The sequence below is a fragment of the Micromys minutus genome (assembly GCF_963924665.1).
Source record: "Micromys minutus genome assembly, chromosome: 18".
In the NCBI taxonomy this organism is placed as follows: domain Eukaryota; kingdom Metazoa; phylum Chordata; class Mammalia; order Rodentia; family Muridae; genus Micromys; species Micromys minutus.
In genome coordinates this window covers 49,501,973-49,520,876 of record NC_137953.1, presented here as the reverse complement: position 1 = coordinate 49,520,876, position 18,904 = coordinate 49,501,973, and the positions used below count along the sequence as shown (strand labels likewise).

The 18,904-nt window shown below is 37.8% G+C and overlaps 1 protein-coding gene across 1 annotated transcript in view; it reads right to left on the bottom strand.

Moving 5' to 3' along the window:
* COPG2 (COPI coat complex subunit gamma 2) overlaps positions 1-18,904 on the bottom strand; it is a 140,205-nt gene that overhangs the window by 83,044 nt on the left and 38,257 nt on the right. Inside the window, exons 8-9 of the mRNA XM_080932516.1 lie at positions 17,494-17,580; positions 15,636-15,793 (exon numbers count right to left, since the gene is read on the bottom strand). Of these exons, the coding sequence (XP_080788642.1) occupies positions 15,636-15,793; positions 17,494-17,580 (245 nt within the window). The remainder of the gene's footprint in view (positions 1-15,635; positions 15,794-17,493; positions 17,581-18,904) is intronic.

Genomic DNA, 18,904 nt, shown 5'->3' with positions numbered 1-18,904 from the left:
CTCATCATTATATTTTAATTGTTTATTTAAATGGTTTAGAAACTAAGGAGGATGGACGGCCCACTGTCATAGACACTCGCAGCGTGTACAGAGAGCTGAGCTCCAAGGACCCACTGCCTCCTGACCCCACCTTCTCTCCAACAGAAACTCTCAGGGTACAGGTGTCCTGGTGCTGCCTGAGACCGGACCCTAAAACAAAAGAATATATACCTTCTTTTCAGCACCTCAGGGCACATTCTCCAAAGCTGACCATATAATCAGTCACAAAACAGGCCTCAACAAATATAAGAAGACTGAAATACTCCCATGCATCCTATCAGAACATCATGGACAAAGGCTGGTCTTCAATACCAACAAAAACAACAAAAAGTCCACAGATACATGGAAGCTGAATATTGCTCTCTACTCAATGATACAACACTCCTTCAGGTTAAAAGTTTTGGTGAGATCAGGAATATCCAAGGCCTATACCTAAACATAGTAAAAGAAATATACAAAAAAACAAACAAACAAAAAAAAAAAAAACAAAAAAAAAAAACAAGTAGCCAACATCAAACTAAATGGAAACTTGAAGCAATCCCACTAAAATCAGGGACTCCACAAGGCTGCCCACTCTCTCCCTACCTATTCAATATAGTACTGGAAGTATTGGCTAGAGCAATTAGACAGCAAAAGGAAGCCACAGGGATACAAATTGATAAGGAAAAAGTAAAAATATCACTATTTGCAGGTGGTATGATAGTATACTCAAGTGACCCCAAAAATTCCACCAGAGGCCTCCTACAGCTGATAAACAACTTCAGCAAAGTGGCTGGATACAAAATTAATTCAAACAAATCAGTAGCCTTCCTCTACTCAAAAAACAAACATGCTGAGAAAGAAATTAGAGAATAGACACCCTTCACAATAGTCACAAAGACTATAAAATACCTTGGAATGACCCTAACCAAGTAAAGATCTATATGATAAGAACTTCAAATCTCTGAAGAAGGAAATTGAAGAAGATCTCAGAAGGTGGAAAGATCTCCCATGCTCATGGATTGGAAGGATCAACATTGTAAAAATGGCCATCTTGCCAAAAGCAATCTACAAATTCAATGCAATCTCCATCAAAATTCCAACTCAACTCTTCATAGAGTTAGAAAGAACAATTTGCAAATTCATTTGGAATAGAAAAAAAAAAAAAAAAAAAACCCAGGATAGCAAAAGCTATTCTCAATAATAAAACAACTTCTGGGGGAATCACCATCCTTGACCTCAAGCTGTATTACAGGCCAATTATCATAAAAACTGCATGGTATTGGTACAGAGACAGGAAGCTAGATCAATGGAATAGAATCAAAGACCCAGAAATGAACCCATACACCTATGGTCACTTGATCTTTGACAAAGGAGCTAAAAGCATTCAACGGAAAAAGGACAGCCTCTTCAACAAATGGTGCTGGTTCAACTGGCAGTCAGCATGCAGAAGAAAATTGATCTATTCTTATCTTCTTGTACAAAGTTCAAGTCCAAGTGGATCAAGGACACCCACATAATACCAGATACACTAAAGCTTAGAGAAGAGAAAGTTGGGAAGAGCTTAAAGCACATAGGCACAGGAAAAATTTTTCTAAACAGAACACCAATGGCTTATACTCTAAGATCAAAAATCAACAAATAGGACCTCATAAAATTACAAAGCTTCTGCAAGGCAAAGAACATCTTCAACAGGACAAAACGAAGACCAACAGATTGGGAAAAAATCTTTACCAATCCTACACCTGATAGAGGTCTAATATCCAATATGCACAAAGAACTCAAGAAGTTATACTCCAGAGATCAAATAATCATATTTAAAAATGGGGTACAGAGCTAAACAAAGAATTCTCAAGTGAGGAATATCAAATGGTTGAGAAGCACCTAAAGAAATGTTCAAAATCCCTAGTCATCAGGGAAATGCAAATCAGGACAACTTTGAGATTTTCACACCAGTCAGAATGGCTAAGATAAAAAACCCAGGTGACAGCAGATGCTAGTCAGGATGTGGAGAAAGAGGAACTCCTCCATTGTTAGAAGGATTGCAACTTGGTACAACCACTCTGGAAATCAGTCTGGCAGTTCCTCAGAAAATTGGACATAGCTATACCACTTCTGGGCATATACCCAAAAGAAACTCCAACATCTAACAAGGACACATGCTCTACTGCTTATAGCAGCCGTATTTACAACAGCCAGAAGCTAGAAAGAACCCAGATATCCTTCAACAGAGGAACGGAGACAGAAAATATGGTACATTTATATGGTAGTACTACTCAGTTATTGAAAACAATGACTTCATGAAGTTCTTAGGCGAATGGATGGAACTAGAAGCTATCACCCTGAGTGAGTTAACCCAGTCAGAAAAGAACACACTGATAAGTGGATACTAGCCCCAAAAGCTTAGCATATCAAAAAAAAAAAAAAAAAAAAAAAAAAAAAAAGGCCAGAATGTGGATGCCTCAGTCTTTCCCTTCTTAGAAGAGAAAACAAGCTTGCATTCGGGCCAAAGGCTCAGGCTATTTGCAACCAGAAACAGCGGAGATCCAGGAACACAGGCCTGGTGAGACTATGCTGTGAGTAGCCTAAGGGCAGGGAGGGCTAGGCAGAGCACACGGAAAATGCAGCCCTCCAGTTGGTACAGGGGAGCAGGAACTCTGCCAGAGGAACTCGGTATCCGCCCTGAAAGCCCTTGCGTGCGGAGGCCATTTGCCACCTGGAACAGCAGAAATCCAGAGACACAGGTCTGGTTAGACTGTGCTGTGCTTAGCCAAAGGGCAGAGAGGGGAAGGCTGAGCACACTGAAAATGCAGCCCTCTGCTTGGTTGGGGGGTGGGGGTGGCAGGAACTCTGCCATAGGGACTCACTATCCACCCTGAAAACCCTTGAGTGCTGACCAAACACCCAGGCAATTTGCCACCTGGAACAGCTGAGATCCAGGGACACAGGTCTGGTGAGACTGAGCTGACCTCAGGTCCATGGGAGAGACGGGTACCAATCACTAACAACTAGACCACATATAATCACAGACAACAAGATGGGAAGAAGAAAGCGAAAGAACATAAGCAATGAAAACCAAGACAACCTGGCAACATCAGAACCCAGCTCTCCCATCACAGCAAGCATGGAATGCCAAGCACTCCAGAAAAAGAAGACTCAGACCTAAAATCATTCCTCAAGACGATGATGGAGATCTTTGAGAAGAGTGTAAATAACTCCCTTAAAAAAGTACTGGAGGACAGCCATAAACAAATAGAACGTTTTAAAGAGAAAACACAAAAAATAGATAAACAGGAAAACAGAACCAAAGAGATGAAAAAATTGAAAATGGAAATAGAAACAATAAAGAAAACATTAAAAGAGACAACCCTGGAAGTAGAAAACCAAAAAAAAAAAAAAAAAAAAAAAAGGAATCAGGAGTCACAGATGCATCTTCAACAGACTGCAAGAGATGGAAGAGAGAATCTCAGGGGCCGAAGACAACATTAAAAACATAGCCAAAAGAGTCAGAGAAGATACAAAAAAAAAAAAAAGCTTCTAACCCAAAATGTTCAGGAGATCCAGGACACAATGAGAAGACCAAACCTAAGGATAATAGGAATAGAAGAGGGCGAAGAATATCAACTAAGAGGCACAGTAAATATCTTCAACAAAATCATAGAAGAAAACTTCCCAACCCTTAAGAATGAGATGACCATGAGCATAAAAGAAGCCTACAGAACTCCAAATAGAGTGGACCAGAAAAGAAATTCTTCCTGACACATAATAGTCAAAACGCCAAGTGTTCAAAACAAAAAAAGAATACTAAAAGCAGTAAAGGAAAAAGGTCATGTAATATATAAAGGTAGACGAATCAGAAGTACGCCCAACTTCTCAACACAGACTACGAAAGCTAGAATTTCCTGGACAGACATCATACAGACTCTAAGAGAACACAAATGCCAGCCCAGGCTGCTCTACCCAGCAAAACTCTCAATCACCATATATTGAGAGACCAAGATATTCCAGGACAAAACTAAATTTACACAATATCTGAAGACGAAACCAGTCCAAAGAAGAATAATAGGTGGAAAACCCAATACAAGGAGGAAAACTACATTCTAGAAATAAGAAAATAACTAAGCAAGAAAACCAAAAAAAGAAAGACATACAGACACAACTCTACCTCTAAAAGCAAAACTAGCAGGAAACAGCAACCACTATAACTTAATATCTGTTAACAGAAATGGACTCAATTCCCCAATTAAAAGACATAGACTATCAGACTGGATACATAAACAGAATCCAGCATTTTGCTTCAAACAGGAAACTTATCTCAGAGACAAAGACAGACACAATCTAAGAGTAAAAGGTTGGGAAAAAACCTTCCAAGCCCCAAGAAACAAGCTGGAGTAGTTATTCTAATATCAAATAAAGTAGATTTTCAAACAAAAGTTATCAAAATAGATAAGGAAAGACACTTTATACTCATTACAGGGAAAAATTGCCAGGAGGAACTCTCAATCCTTAACATATATGCTCCAAATACAAGAGCACCCATATTTATAAAAGAAACCCTACTAAGCTCAAAAAATACATTGCACCCCACACAATAATAGTGGGAGACCTCAACATCCCACTCTCAACAATGAACAGATCATGGAAACAGAAACTGAACAAGGATACAGTGAAACTAGCAGAGGTTATGAACCAATTGGAATTAATAGACGTCTACAGAACATTTCACCCTAAAACGAAAAAATACAACTTCTCCTCAGCACCTCATTGCACCTTCTCCAAAATTGACCACATAATAGGTCAAAAAACGAGCCTCAATAGATATAAGAAGATTGAAATACTTCCATGCATCCTATCAGATCACCATGGACTAAGGCTATTCTTTAATAACAATAAAGACAACAAAAAGTCCATATACATATGAAAACTGGGCAATGCTCTATTAAATGACAGCATGGTCAAAGAAGAAAGAAAGAAAGAAATTAAGGATTTTCTAGAATTTAATGAAAATGAAAACAAAACATACCCAAACCTATGGGAGGCAATGAAAGCAGTACTAAGAGGAAAACTTCATAGTTCTGAGTGCTTCCAAAAAGGAACTGGAGAGAGCATATACTAGTAACTTGACAGCACAGTTGAAAGCTCTAGAACAAAAGGAAACAGATATACCCAAGAGGAGTAGACTGCAAGAAATAATCAAACTGTGAGTAGAAATTGACCAAAAAAAAAAAAAAAAAAAAAAAAAACATTCAAAGAATCAACAAAACAGGGTGCTGGTTCTTTGAGAAAATTAACAAGATTGATAAACCTTTAGCGAGACTAACTAGAGGGCAAAGAGAGACTATCCAAATTAACAAAATCAGAAAGGAAAGTGGAGACATAACAACTGAAACTGAGGAAATTCAAGAAATCATTAGATCCTACTACAAAAGCCTATACTCAACAAAGCTAGAAAATAATCCCATAACATATAAAGAAATAGAAGCAGTAATAAAAAGCCTCCCCCAAAAAAAGCCCAGGTCTAGATGGTTTCAGTGCAGAATTTTATCAGACATTTAGTGACGACCTCATACCAATACTCTCCAAATTATTCCACAAAATAGAGTCAGATGGAACACTACCTAACTCATTTTTTGAGGCCACTATAACCCTCCTTCCTAAACCACACAAAGACCCTACAAGGAAAGAGAACATCAGACCAATCTCACTTATGAACACTGATGCACAAATACTCAACAAAATCCTTGCAAACTGAATCGAAGAACACATCAAAACGATCATTCACCATGAATAAGTAGGCTTCATCCCTGGGATAAAGGGATGGTTTAATATATGGAAATCCATCAATGTAACCCATCATATAAACAAACTCAAAGAAAAAAAACCACATGGTCATCTCACTAGATGCTGAGAAAGCATTTGACAAAATTCAACACCCTTTCATGTTAAAAGTCTTAGAAAGAACAGGAATCCAAGGCCCATACCTAAACATAATAAAAGCAATATACAGCAAATCAATAGCCAACATCAAACTTAAAAGTGAGAAACTTGAAGCAATCCCACTAATATCAGGAACTCAACATGGCTGCCCACTCTCCCCCTACCTTTTCAATATAGTACTGGAAATCCTGGCCAAGGCAATTAGACAGCAAAAGGAAATCAAAGGGATACAAATTGGAAAGAAAGAAGTAAAAATATCACTATTTGCAGATGACATGATAGTATACTTAAGTGACCCCAAAAATTCCACCAGAGAACTTTTACAGCTGATAAACAACTTCAGCAAAGTGGCTGGATATAAAATTATCTCAAACAAATCAGTAGCCTTCCTCTACTCAAAGGACAAACATGCTGAGAAAAAAATTAGGGAAAAGATACCCTTCACAATAGTCACAACCAATATGAAATACCTGGGTGTGACTCTAAGCAAGTGAAGGAGCTGTATGACAAGAACTTCAAATCTCTGAAGAAGGAAATCAAGGAAGATTTCAGAAGAAGGAAAGATCTCCAATGCTCATGGATTAGAAGGATAAACATTGTAAAAATGGCCATCTTACCAAAAGCAATCTATAGATTCAATGCAATACCCATCAAAATTCAATCCCAATTCTTCATAGCGCTGTAAAGAGCAATGTGCAATTTCATCTGGAATAACAAAAAACCTAGAATACCAAAATCTATTCTGAGCAACACGAAAACTTCTGCGGGAATCACCATTCCTGTCCTTAAGCTATATTACAAGGAAATTGTGTTAAAAACTGCATGGTACGGGTACAGAGATAGGCACATGGATCAATGGAATAGAAGATCCAGAAATGAGCCCTCACGCCTATGATCACTTGTTTTTTGACAAAGGAGCTGTAAACATTCAATGGAAAAAAGACAGCCTCTTTAATAAATGGTGTTGGTTCAACTGGCACTCAGCATGCAGAAGAATGAAAATAGATCCTTTCTTATTTCCTTGTACAAAGCTCAAGTGCAAGTGGATCAAAGATCTCTACATTAAACCAGGTACACTGAAACTATTAGAAGAGAAAGTAAGGAAAACCTTAGAACACATAGGCACAGGGGAAAATTTCCTGAACAGAACACCAATGGCTTGTGCTCTAAGACCAAGGATTGAGAAATGGGACTTAATGAGATTGAAAAGTTTCTGTAAGGCTAAGGACACTGTCAAGAAAACAAAACAGCAGTCAACAGATTGGGAAAAGATCTTTACCAACCCCACATCTGATAGAGGTCTAACATCCAATGTATATAAAGAACTCAAGAAGTTGGACACCAGAGAAGCAAACAATCCTATTAAAAAATGGGGCACGCACAGAGTTAAACAAAGAATTTTCAACTGAGGAATATTGAATGGCTAAGAAGCATCTAAGAAAGTGCTGGACATCCTTAGTCATCAGGAAAATGCAAATCAAAACAATCCTGAGATTCCACCTCACACCAGTCAGAATGGCTAAGATCAAAAACTCAGATGCCAGCAGATGCTGGCGAGGATGCAGAGAAAGAAGAACACTCCTCCACTACTGTTAGGGTTGTAAGCTGGTACAACCACTCTGGAAATCAGTCTGGCGGTTCCTCAGAAAATTGGCCATAGTCCTACCTGAAGACCCAGTTATTCCACTTCTGGGCATATACCCCAGAGACACTCCAATGTACAACAAAGACGCATGCACCACAATGTTCATTGCAGCTCTATTTATAATAGCCAGAAGCTGGAAAGAACCCAGATGTTCTTCAGTAGATGAATGGATACAAAAATTGTGGTATATTTACAGGATGGAGTACTAGTCAGCTATCAGAAACAATGCCTTTATAAAATTCCTAAGAAAATGTAAACATCTAGAGAATATCATCCTGAGAGAGGTAACCCAGTCAGAGAAGAACAGACATAATATGCAGTCACTGATAATTGGATAGTAACCCCAGAAAGTTCTGAACACCCCAGAAACAACTCACAGGCTATATGAAGCTCAAGAAAAACAAAGGCCAAAAAAAAAAAAAAAAAAAAAAAGAAAGCCTCAGTCCTTCTGATGAAAAAAAATGTATAGCACCCTCTTAGAGTATGGTACATTTGGACCTTAAATAATTAATAATCCAAGAACTAAGATAATAGCCTTGCTCAATTTTTGGTATTCACAGATCATTATGCTTAATCTGCACTCAACAAGAAATCTGTTTCCATGTTACGTTCTGTCCTACATATACTTTATGCTTTTGGTAACTAATGGGGTTTCAATGCATGCTATCAAACCTCTAAAAGAATTAAGTACTGACAAAAATATTCATATAATGTTATGTCAAAATGCCTTTAAAAATCTGTATATGTATTCCTCTTTTTTTAAAATTAAAGTTGTAAGAAAAAAAAGAAAAAACAAAACACTCACAGAAGGAAATACAGAGACAAATAGAGAAGCAGGGACTGAAGAAAAGATCATCCAGAGACTGGCTTACCTGGGATCCACCCCATATGCAGCCACCAAACCCAAGCACTATTGCTGATGCTAAGTTGTGCTTATGGCAGGAGCTTGGCATGGATGTCTCCTCAGAGGCTCTGCCAGAGCCATAATAATACAGATGAAATGCTTGGAGCTGAATACGGGAACCCCAAGGAAGGAGCTAGACCAAGGACTGAAGGAGCTGAAAGGGATTGCAACCTCATGAGAAGAACAATATTATCAACCAAACAAACCCTTCAGAGCTCCCAGGGACAAACATACCAACCAATGAGCACACATGGACAGACCCATAGTTCCAGTTGCATATGTAGCAAAGGGCAGCAATGTCTGGCATGAATGGGAGAAGAGGCCTTTGGTCCAGTGAAGACTTTTTTCCCAGTATAGGGGAACACAAAAGCACTGAAGTGCGAGAGGTTGGTTGGGAAAGGGAGCACCTTCATGGACGCAAGGGGAGGGAGAGGAGAATGGGAGTAGGGGGAAGCAGATAATATTTGAAATGTAAATACAGAGAATATCCTATAAAAATGGGGGGGGGGAAGCTAAGGAGATGGCTCAGTGGATAAAGTGCTTGTTATCATGTATGAAGGCCGAAGTTTGGATTCCTATACCTACATAAAAGCTGTGTGGGAGTTTCACTGGCCTGTAAGTTTCATTTGCCCTGGGGAAGCTGGCTAACTAGATGACTCAGTTCAGCAAGAGATACTGTCTCAGTAAATAAGTGGAAACTGTCAAGAAAGATAACTGATGTAAATTTCTGACCCCCACATGTACATAGTCTACTTTCAATTCACATGCACTCATGCATGAAAACACACATACACACCACCCCACTTTCAAAACTTTTGACTTAGAAATAACAATTTGTGGGATGGGAGATGACTTGGTGGGTAAAGCAGTTGCTATGTAAGTGCAAGAACCTGAACATGGATCCCTAGAACACACATAAGGTCAGCTACAGTAGCACACCTCAGTAATCCTGTTGTTCTTAAGGCAAGATAGGAGGCAGAGACAGGAAACTCTCAGGAAGCTTATGGGTTAGCTACTGTGGCTAAACAGCAGAGAACATGTCATACAAGCCTTTAGTTTGAATGAAGTATTTTGTTAGTAGTCAAGTTTGACAACAGTCCCCAGTGATTCTTGCATCCTTCTATCTGTTCCTTCAAATATGGCTGTCTTTCTATACAACAGAAATATTGGCTTGTTTCTCCAAGATTAGGCCAGAAAAAAAATGATGCACTTTTGTCTCTCGTTCTGGAAAAAAGTCAATGCTATGAAGACCCTTAAGCAATACTATAGAAAGATAGGCACACATGGTAAGAAACGAAGATACCTCTGCCAACAGACGACTAGTAAAATACTGCGAAAGCGAGCTTTTCAGCTCCCAAGACGACTGTAGCACAAACTATTATTCTGACTACAACTGTAAGAAAGACCCCAAACATACAGGCGCCAACAGAGTTTGAGGGACTGTGACTGTGTTGCTTTAGGAGGAAGGGGCAAGTGAATCATTAGTTCACAGCCTGTTTTGGTTGCATAGTGAATTCAAGGACAATCTGGGCCAACATGAGACCCTAGCTCAAACCACAGAAAGGAAATAAGAAAAAAAGAAAAAGCCAGAGAGATTGTTTGGGGAAACATCTATTGTTTAATGTTATCTTAGTTTGGTAAATTCTAGTATAATTTGTTATGAACTGTTGATAATACATTTTGTAATTTTTAAGAGAATTATTTTAAGATTCAAATGATAAGAAAAATAAGTATTTAAAAAACTCCTTAAGCACCTTCAGGCCACCTCACAAACACTACTTCAAAGATAATCACTATTCTCTTTTTTCTAATGGCACTAAACTTAAACCAGGGCTTCATGAATGCTCAACAAGTGCTTTGTTACTGAGCCAAACTTCAAGTACTATCAACTTTTAGTATTAGCTATATCTACTAGGACTGAAATGAATACTAGTGAGCCAAGCATGATGGTATATACCTATAATCCCTGCATTCAGACTCAAAGACTGCAGCAGGAGGGTCATTGTTGACTTCCAGGTTAGCCTGTTATACATAGTGAGACCCCATTTCAACTTCTCCCCACACAAAGTGTGTGTGTGTGTGTGTGTGTGTGTGTGTGTGTGTGTGTGTGTGTGTGTGTGTGTTTGTTGTTTGTAATGCTGTAGACCAAACCTACGATCTGGTCCAGAATATATTCTTTTATCCATGACCTCTCAGTCAGAATTATCCTTGTGGCTGCATTCAAAAGTAAATGTTCATTTCTACTGTGTATTATTTACATAAATACACCATAATTTATTTTTGGATCTTAGCACAGATCAATATTTGGATTGCTCCATCTTAAGATTAAGCCTTCTTATACTTGTCTTTTAAAATTGTATATTCATTTTTGTTTGGTATTTATTTGGTTTTTGGTATTTGGTTTTTGCTACAGACTCATGGAATACAGAGGTCAATTTAAAAAGAGGTGACATTATTATAATATTGAATAGTTCAGTATAAAACATAATATATACTGGTTATTTTCAAGTAACATTAAATAATATTTTGTAATTTTCTGGGTAGAGATACAGGCATTTTTGGCAATTTTATTCCTATGCTATTCTTTTTAATTCTCATTTATTTATTGAGTAAAAAACAAACTGATTTTGGATATTAATCCTTTGTCTAGAAACCCTAGAAATTTCTTGATTTATTTATAATAGATGACACAGATACAATGTTTTAAGGAAGAGTCACACTATATACTGGTCAAAATGCAGGATGAGAGCCCTAAGGCACAACACGAGTCAGGGATGGTGTTCTCTCCTTGAAAGCGTACCAGTGTCCAACCACAGGGGCTCCACCTGGATGATTTTATCTAGTCCTAATCACTCCTCAAAGGCCCCATCTCTAGACATCATAGTTAATAAAACTTCCAAGCTTTTGTTATTTTTCCTCCTCTTCCTTTTTCTGTTTTGTTTGTTTTTTGAAACAGTATTTCTCTGTAGATCCCCGGCTTTCCTAGAACTCACTCTGTAGACCAGGCTAGCCTGAAACTCTCAGAAATCCATCTGCCTCTGCCTCACAAGTGTTGGGACTAAAGGCGTGTACTATCACTGCCCAGCCCAAGTTCTTACTTCTGTTATTTTATTTACGTATGCCTATGTTTGTACATATATGTGAGTTATTTTGAGAAAGTATCTCACTCTGTAGACCGGACTAACCTGAAACTAATTATGAACCCCACACTAGACTCAAACTAATGGCAATCTGCTGCTTCAGCCTCTCTAGTACTAGGATTTATACACATAAGCTATTACATCCTGCTCCAATGTTTTTGTATGTCTTATGGGAATTAAATTTCAACACATATGTGACACACTTAAAACAGTCTACCTATATTAGGCATAATTTTCTAGAGGAACAGAACCTATAGTCTATATGTATTATAAAACAGATGATAGGCACAAGACAGCCCAACAATGGTCACATGCACACTGCAGAAGCAGAGAACTTCCTAGCTGCTCAGTTTATGAACTGAGATGTCTCAGCGTCTTGGCTTAGCCCTGACAGCCTTAGTTCTCTAGAACGTCGCCTGCACTGAGTCCATGTTGGGGCCCAGTGTGGATTGAATGTGACGTAAGCAGAGAGGAGGAAGAGCAGCAGAGATAGACACACTCAGGAAGGGGCAGAGAAGGAAGGCAAATGCACATTTTCCAAGAATTTCTCTTCTCTCTCAATGTGAATTTGACTAAAAAGCAGTAAGCCTTACCTTACACTTGTCTAAAAATTTCCTCTGCCAAAAAACTTGATTTCTGAATTCAGCCTCACTCAAGTTTTCAGGACACAAGTAGAAAGGAATCAGATTTTTTTCTTCTTTTTTTGCAGAATGTAATAAGAATGGCCTCTGGTATAATTTCCAATTGTTTTTAATTCATTGAAACCATGTTTGCCAGGATTTCACTGTACAAATTTCTATCAGCTCCTGGTCTTTTATACACCTGACAATATATCTTTCTTTACAGCGTTCCAGGGCTTCTCTATCCCACAGGCCAAAATTCTTCCCACAAACTGAGAATGGTGGTGAACACCTGAACATCTTTCTGTTCGGGAAGCAGAGGCAGAGGGATCTATAATTTCAAGGCCAGCTTGGTCTACATAGTTTTAAGAAAACCAAGACTATAAAGAGAATGCATCTCAAACAACCATTCTGAAGGACCTGAAGAACCTGAAACACATGATCAGATGGTCCTAGCAACAGCCCCACTTTCTGTAATCGGTTTTCTATTAGTTATTTTTCTTATTGCTTACTTCTTATGACAAAATCAAACAAAGATGGCTCACTGCTTGGCTTCAGCTATGACAGCATTCTCTTCAAGGTAGCGCAGAGGTAGAGCAATCCTGATGTCAATTCACATTCTCCTTCTTACCTCTTTTTTTCTTTCAGTCGAGCCCACATTTAAGCTAGATCTTTCCTCCACAAAGTTAAACCTCTTTAGAGACAACATCACAGACATATCCAGAGGGTGTCTCCTAGGTGACTCTAAATCTAGATAAGCTGACAATGATATTGAATCATCACAGCAACCATTATTCTTACTTCTGTCTCGTTGACTCTAATATGCTGTGCTTTCGTTGGTTCCTTTCGTTCTGGCCTTTTAGTTACATGACACACAAGGCTAGATGTAGTTCACACTACGGTTCACCTGAGCTCACTAGCCTCCTTGTATCAGCAGCTGACCTTTACCTCTCCAAATACTTTGCTGCATTCCCTTCTCTCTTTCCTAGTCACACCACAGATACATTAGACTATGATTTTTTTCCCCCTAGGTTTCAAGTTTTCTGTTCACTTTTCCCTTTATTTTTCTTCTTATATTTCAGTTTAAGTAATTTCCACCGAGCTATCTTCAAGTTCTCTAATCTCTTTTTTTTAGTAATTAAAAGTAATCAACTTACTACTGAGCCTTTCAGATAATTTTTTATTTCTGATATTGTATTTTGATCCAGTTTTTTAAGACTCACTTAGTTTATGAAATTTCTTACCAATTTATACATTTTATTCACTATCTTTAAATTTTTTTAATAATTATTGAGTGAGAGAGAGAGAGAGAGAGAGAGAGAGAGAAAGTGTGTGTGTGTGTGTGTGTGTGTGTGTGTGTGTGTGTGAGTGTGCAGTCAGAAAACAAAGGAACCATTCACCAAGTGCCATTTGTCAATTTTTCTTTCTTTCTTTTTTTTTTTTTTTTTTGAGATAGTATCCTTCACTGTCCTGGAATAAATGGATTAGGAACAGCTTTGGTGACACAGTTGTCTTTGAGTCATCTGTGCTCCTGGAAGTGACCTTCCAACCACATTCCTGTAAGTAAACCCAATAAAACTCATTTGTTCTCCAAATTGCACTTTGGTGTCATCATATTTTGGTGTCATGAATTTCCTATCTCATAGAATAGATGTAGATATTGCATCTCCTCAGGAAAAGTTCTGTCACACAACATAATTAGGGCCTGAGCAGGGACATGAGGGAATGAGAAATGAGATGGAGCAAAGTGACTAAATGGTCTGGTTATGAGTGGAGCGGCGTGCAGCTGAGGCTGAGAGCCCTGAGGGAGGAGCGCTCCCAGAGGACAGTCTGTGTGCTATGTCTCTGTCTTTGTGCTATGGCAGTATTTTCATGATTCTTGCTATGGACAGTGAGACTTGTCTAAGTACTTTACTGTTGATGCATATGACTTAAACCATTAAAATAACTCTGACAGATAAATTACTTCACATTTATGGAAACTAAGTTCTAGAGATGTTGTTAAAGTCGAGATGTTTTGTTGTTTAACAAAAGCTATTTACCCCCAGGACACAATCCTAGCCATGCGTAACACATCAAAAAGCATAACCATTCCAGTAAAAAGACCAGGAAACCATAAGACTACTATAACCTGATTCTAACATTTTAAAAGTTTAATAAGGCAGTATCAACTACCAAAAAGCACTTTGATGAAAAAGTCAACTACCATAATTAGAAAAGGTACCTTATGGTGAAATTGTTACTGAAGTCTCTGTTAACTGACTCCAACACATGGGTCATCAGTAAGTCTGTTTCCACTAATACTGTTCCCTTCATTAAAGTCACACTCTTGCCTCTGACCTTTTTGATTGTTTGCTAAACACTTCTTATAAAAGTATAGTACAGATGGACATAAAACAATAGTTAGAACAAGAAAGTAGCAAGTTCTTTCTGTTATGAGAAGCCAGTAGCTAACCCAGGGTTCAGCTCTATTTTGGTTTTAATCAAATTCAGCACTCTTATATTTATAACTAAACTGAGAGACAGATTAAGTTTCCTTTCTTGGCAGTCCTTGCTACTCAATAGAGATCTTGGTGTTGACTGTTCAGTTTTCCAGATCCAATGAGATCTCTTTTAAAATGGAACCATAACTGGCCAGGTAGTAGTGGATACCTGCAATACCAGCACTTGGGAGGCTGAGGCAAGAAAGACCAACCTGAAGAGATCCTGTCTTTAAATTAAAAGAGGAAAGCCATACACCATTTAGGGTGAGAATACTTCTTTGTTCCAAGTTTACTACACCCTGAAAGATCCCTGTCCTCTTGCTGTCTCCTCCCAGCCTCTAGGACTGCTAAGGTACTGCTGGTAAGTTCACACAACTCACACTCACATGGTGATATTGGGCAAATTATTCAATTTAGCATTTTAACATTCTCTCTTCTATAAAATATACAAGATGATTCTCAATGTCCCTCCTGATTATCATATTTAATTAACTGTATAACTTAGTATCTACAGCATTTTACCTCTGGTTCAGTTCATAAATATATTATTAGTAACCACTGCATATATAAGCATATATAAAGGTAAAAAAATATTGTGTTACTTAGAATCTTCAATTTCTTTTTCTCTGCTTGAGACAGGGTTTCTGCATAACCCTGACTGTCCTGGAACTCACTGGCCTCAAACTCAAGAGATTCACTTGCCTCTGCTGCCCAATTGCTGGGATTAAAGCCATGTGCTACCAAGCTCGGCTGTCAATTTCTTTGTAATTTGGAAAACTTTAAACTATCTGTAAAATCGGTGCTACCCTAAAAATATTCATAAATAAAAATAAGTTCTTAGGAAATATTAACTTGTACATTGAAACCAATTTGGTTAAGGATACTTACCCATCCTCGCTTTCTTTCAGTAAGCGACTAGCAATTCGAATCAGCATACAGTATGCAAACTGTGATTTGAGACCAGATTTGGTAAACTTATTTAACATCTTGGAGACAGCAAGCCGATCATTCTTCCGAAGGTGATAGAGCACTCCTAATGCATGGTACTGGGAACAAGACAGAGTGCAACATGTGCACAGGAAGACAGCAAGACAACCTCACCGTGCTAGACAAATGGTTTTGTTTTTTTTTTTAAAATAGATTCTCTCTTTTTAAAGATTTATTTATTTAATTTATGTGAGTATGTCATAGCTATTTTCAGAGAGACCAGAAAATCCCATTACAGATGGTTGTGAGCCACCATGTGGTTACTGGGAATTGAACTCAGGACCTCTGAAAGAGCAGTCAGTGCTCTTAACTGCTGAGCCATCTCTCCAGCCCTGACAAAAGGTTTTTTGTTTTTGTTTTGTTTTTTTTTTTTAAGATATACAAGTCAAACAGATAAAATACAGTATCCTTTTATATGAAACTAAACACCAGGATCATTAAGAGAAAAAAAAAGTGAAATTTACTTCAGAAGTTGTAAATTCAGAGTAGCCAGTAAGAAAGAAGTTGCATACAGCCTAAAGATATATCTAGTGGTTTTAACAATGGCTCAAACCCTCAGACCTAACTTCCATAAAAATAGAGTTGTGCTATGTTTTAAACTCATGAGCTCAAGTGGTTTTCACACCTCAGGCTCCTGAGTACTGGGACTACAAGTACCTGTCTTCAAGTGTCGCCACCTTAATAAAGGACAAATCTCCTAAAGTAGGCTAGGAGAGCATCATCATCAGACACTTTGTATAAAAGTATACTGGTAGACTTAGACCAATGGATGGCTCAAGAGGAAATGATTGGTTTTCACATTATCACATACTCTAATGTAAGAAAAATATAAACATTAATACTTTTTCAAACACATACGGAGATTTCACATAAAACTACCAGTTAGACTTTTGATTATATATATTCCTTTTGATAATAGCTTAATAAATATCATAAGCGCTTTCTGAAAGATTTCTTTGATATCTTATATAGCAAAAATGGCTGATTTTTTACACTATTTATTATCAAGGGCATAAGAAATACAGTTTTGGGGCTGGAGAGATATCTAAATCTTGTATTGTCCCCAAATTGTACTTGTAATCAGGATCTTGTTTCTGGAGCCCTGCAGAGCTATTTTTCACCCAAGAAATTTCAGATTTCAACAAAACACCCCTTCTCCTGAATAACGATGCTGATAGGGAAGTGACCATACACAGACCCCATCTTGTAAAGGAAGCCCAGCGTAACACCCTTGATCATGTTCTGAACATGACTGCAGATGGTTCTGACAGTGGCCAGCTCCTTTCTGTTACACCACCATTTGTCAGCACGGAGCCTCTTCTTTCTAAGAAGACTCAGCTCTCCATTGGTGTGACTGAAGTCCCTCCGCAGAGTTCCCCTGGGGCCCTTCACAATGACTGTACACCCCTTCAGAGACATTCCAGAAAATGTTGACCATCTGATTGCTGAGAATGGTCTTCATTCTCAAAGTAGATGAGACAAAGGTCCTTTTATCTTTCAAATAAAAGACCAAATGCATTGTGAATCCCTTTGGAATAAGCATTTCAATCTACTAGTGTAAAGGAAATTTTTCTTGAACATTCCTACTGAAGGTCATTTATCTTCTACCAAACAGAAAGCTGATGAAAATAATAAAAATTTGTATGATAGCTACTTGAAAATATGTACTATTAAGTGAACTAATATGTCAAAAATTTGCCTTCACTGCTGCATAATCAATGCTCTGTCCTGACACATAAGATGATATCAAAGACAGTACCTGCACCATGATATTGTCACTTGATGCAGCTTCTTGGGCTTCATTTATCCATCGTTTAACCACATCATAACTTATCTTCATCATATGCTAAATTAAGAAAAATGAAAGAATATATAATGCATGATCACTAGACATTAGAAATGCAAATCAAAATTCTTGCAAAAATTATTAAATATATTTCCCAAACATTGAAAATACAACTGCTTTTTAAATCTACATTATCTCTATTCTAAGGCAACTATAAAAGGAAATTTTTCTTAACTATCTCTTTGCAAAGTAATAGATACCGACACATGACAAGGAAAAAGGGCAATACAAGGGAAAGAAGAGAAGCACCAAACAGAAGGGGTCTTAAGGAATGTCAGCATTAGCTGAAGATTCCCCTGGAGAAGAAACAGTACAGCATGCTCCTTGTTCTAACCCTGTTCCATGGCATTCTAGATCAGGTAGTATGCCCTAATGATTTATATGGATGTGTGGTATATTTGTTCTTGGGGGTGGGGTGTTGTGTGTGTGTGTGTGTGTGTGTGTGTGTGTGTGTGTGTGTGTGTGTGTGTAGAGGTTAGGAGTCAAACTTGTCCTTTGAAGCTCAATCTTTCAATGGGATCTGGGGCCTGACAATTGTTTAAGCTGATTAGCTGATGAAATCTTCCTTTCTCTACCTCCCTGGAGCTGGATTACATGTGCCACTACACAATTCTTTTTATGTGGGTTCTGAGACTATGTCCTCATGCATACGCAAGCATTTCACTAACCAAGCAATCCCCAGCCCCATATTTACTGACTTTAATCAAATACAATGTGTTAAGATTTTAAAGAATACATTTTTGAGGGCTCAGTGGTTAAGAGCAGTGACTGCTCTTCCAGATGTCCAGAGTTCAATTCCCAGCAACCACATAGTGGCTCACAACCATCTTTAGTGAGATCCAATGTCTTCTTCTGTTGTACCTGAAGATAGTGACAGTAACATATATAAAATAACTCTTTTTTTTTTTAATTTACAATTCTGGGAATTGTAGATTTTTTTTTCTCTTTCAACTTTATTTTAAAAAAAGATACATGTACAGATTTTTAAAGGCATTTTGACATAACACTATATGAATATATTTGTCAGTACTTAATTTTTTTAGAAGTTTGATATTATGCATTGAAATCTAGTTACCATAACCATAAAGTACATGTAGGACAGAACGTAACATGGAAACAGAATTTTCTTGGTGTGTATAGATTAAACATAATGATTTTTGAATACCAAAAATTACCACAAGGCTATATTCTTGGCTCTTGGATTATTAATGATTTGAGGTTCAGGAGTATCACACTCTGAGAGGGTGCTATATATACTTATTTTTTTTCCTCAGAAGGACTGAGGTTTTCACTTTTTGGCCTTTGTTTTTTTGAGCTTCATATA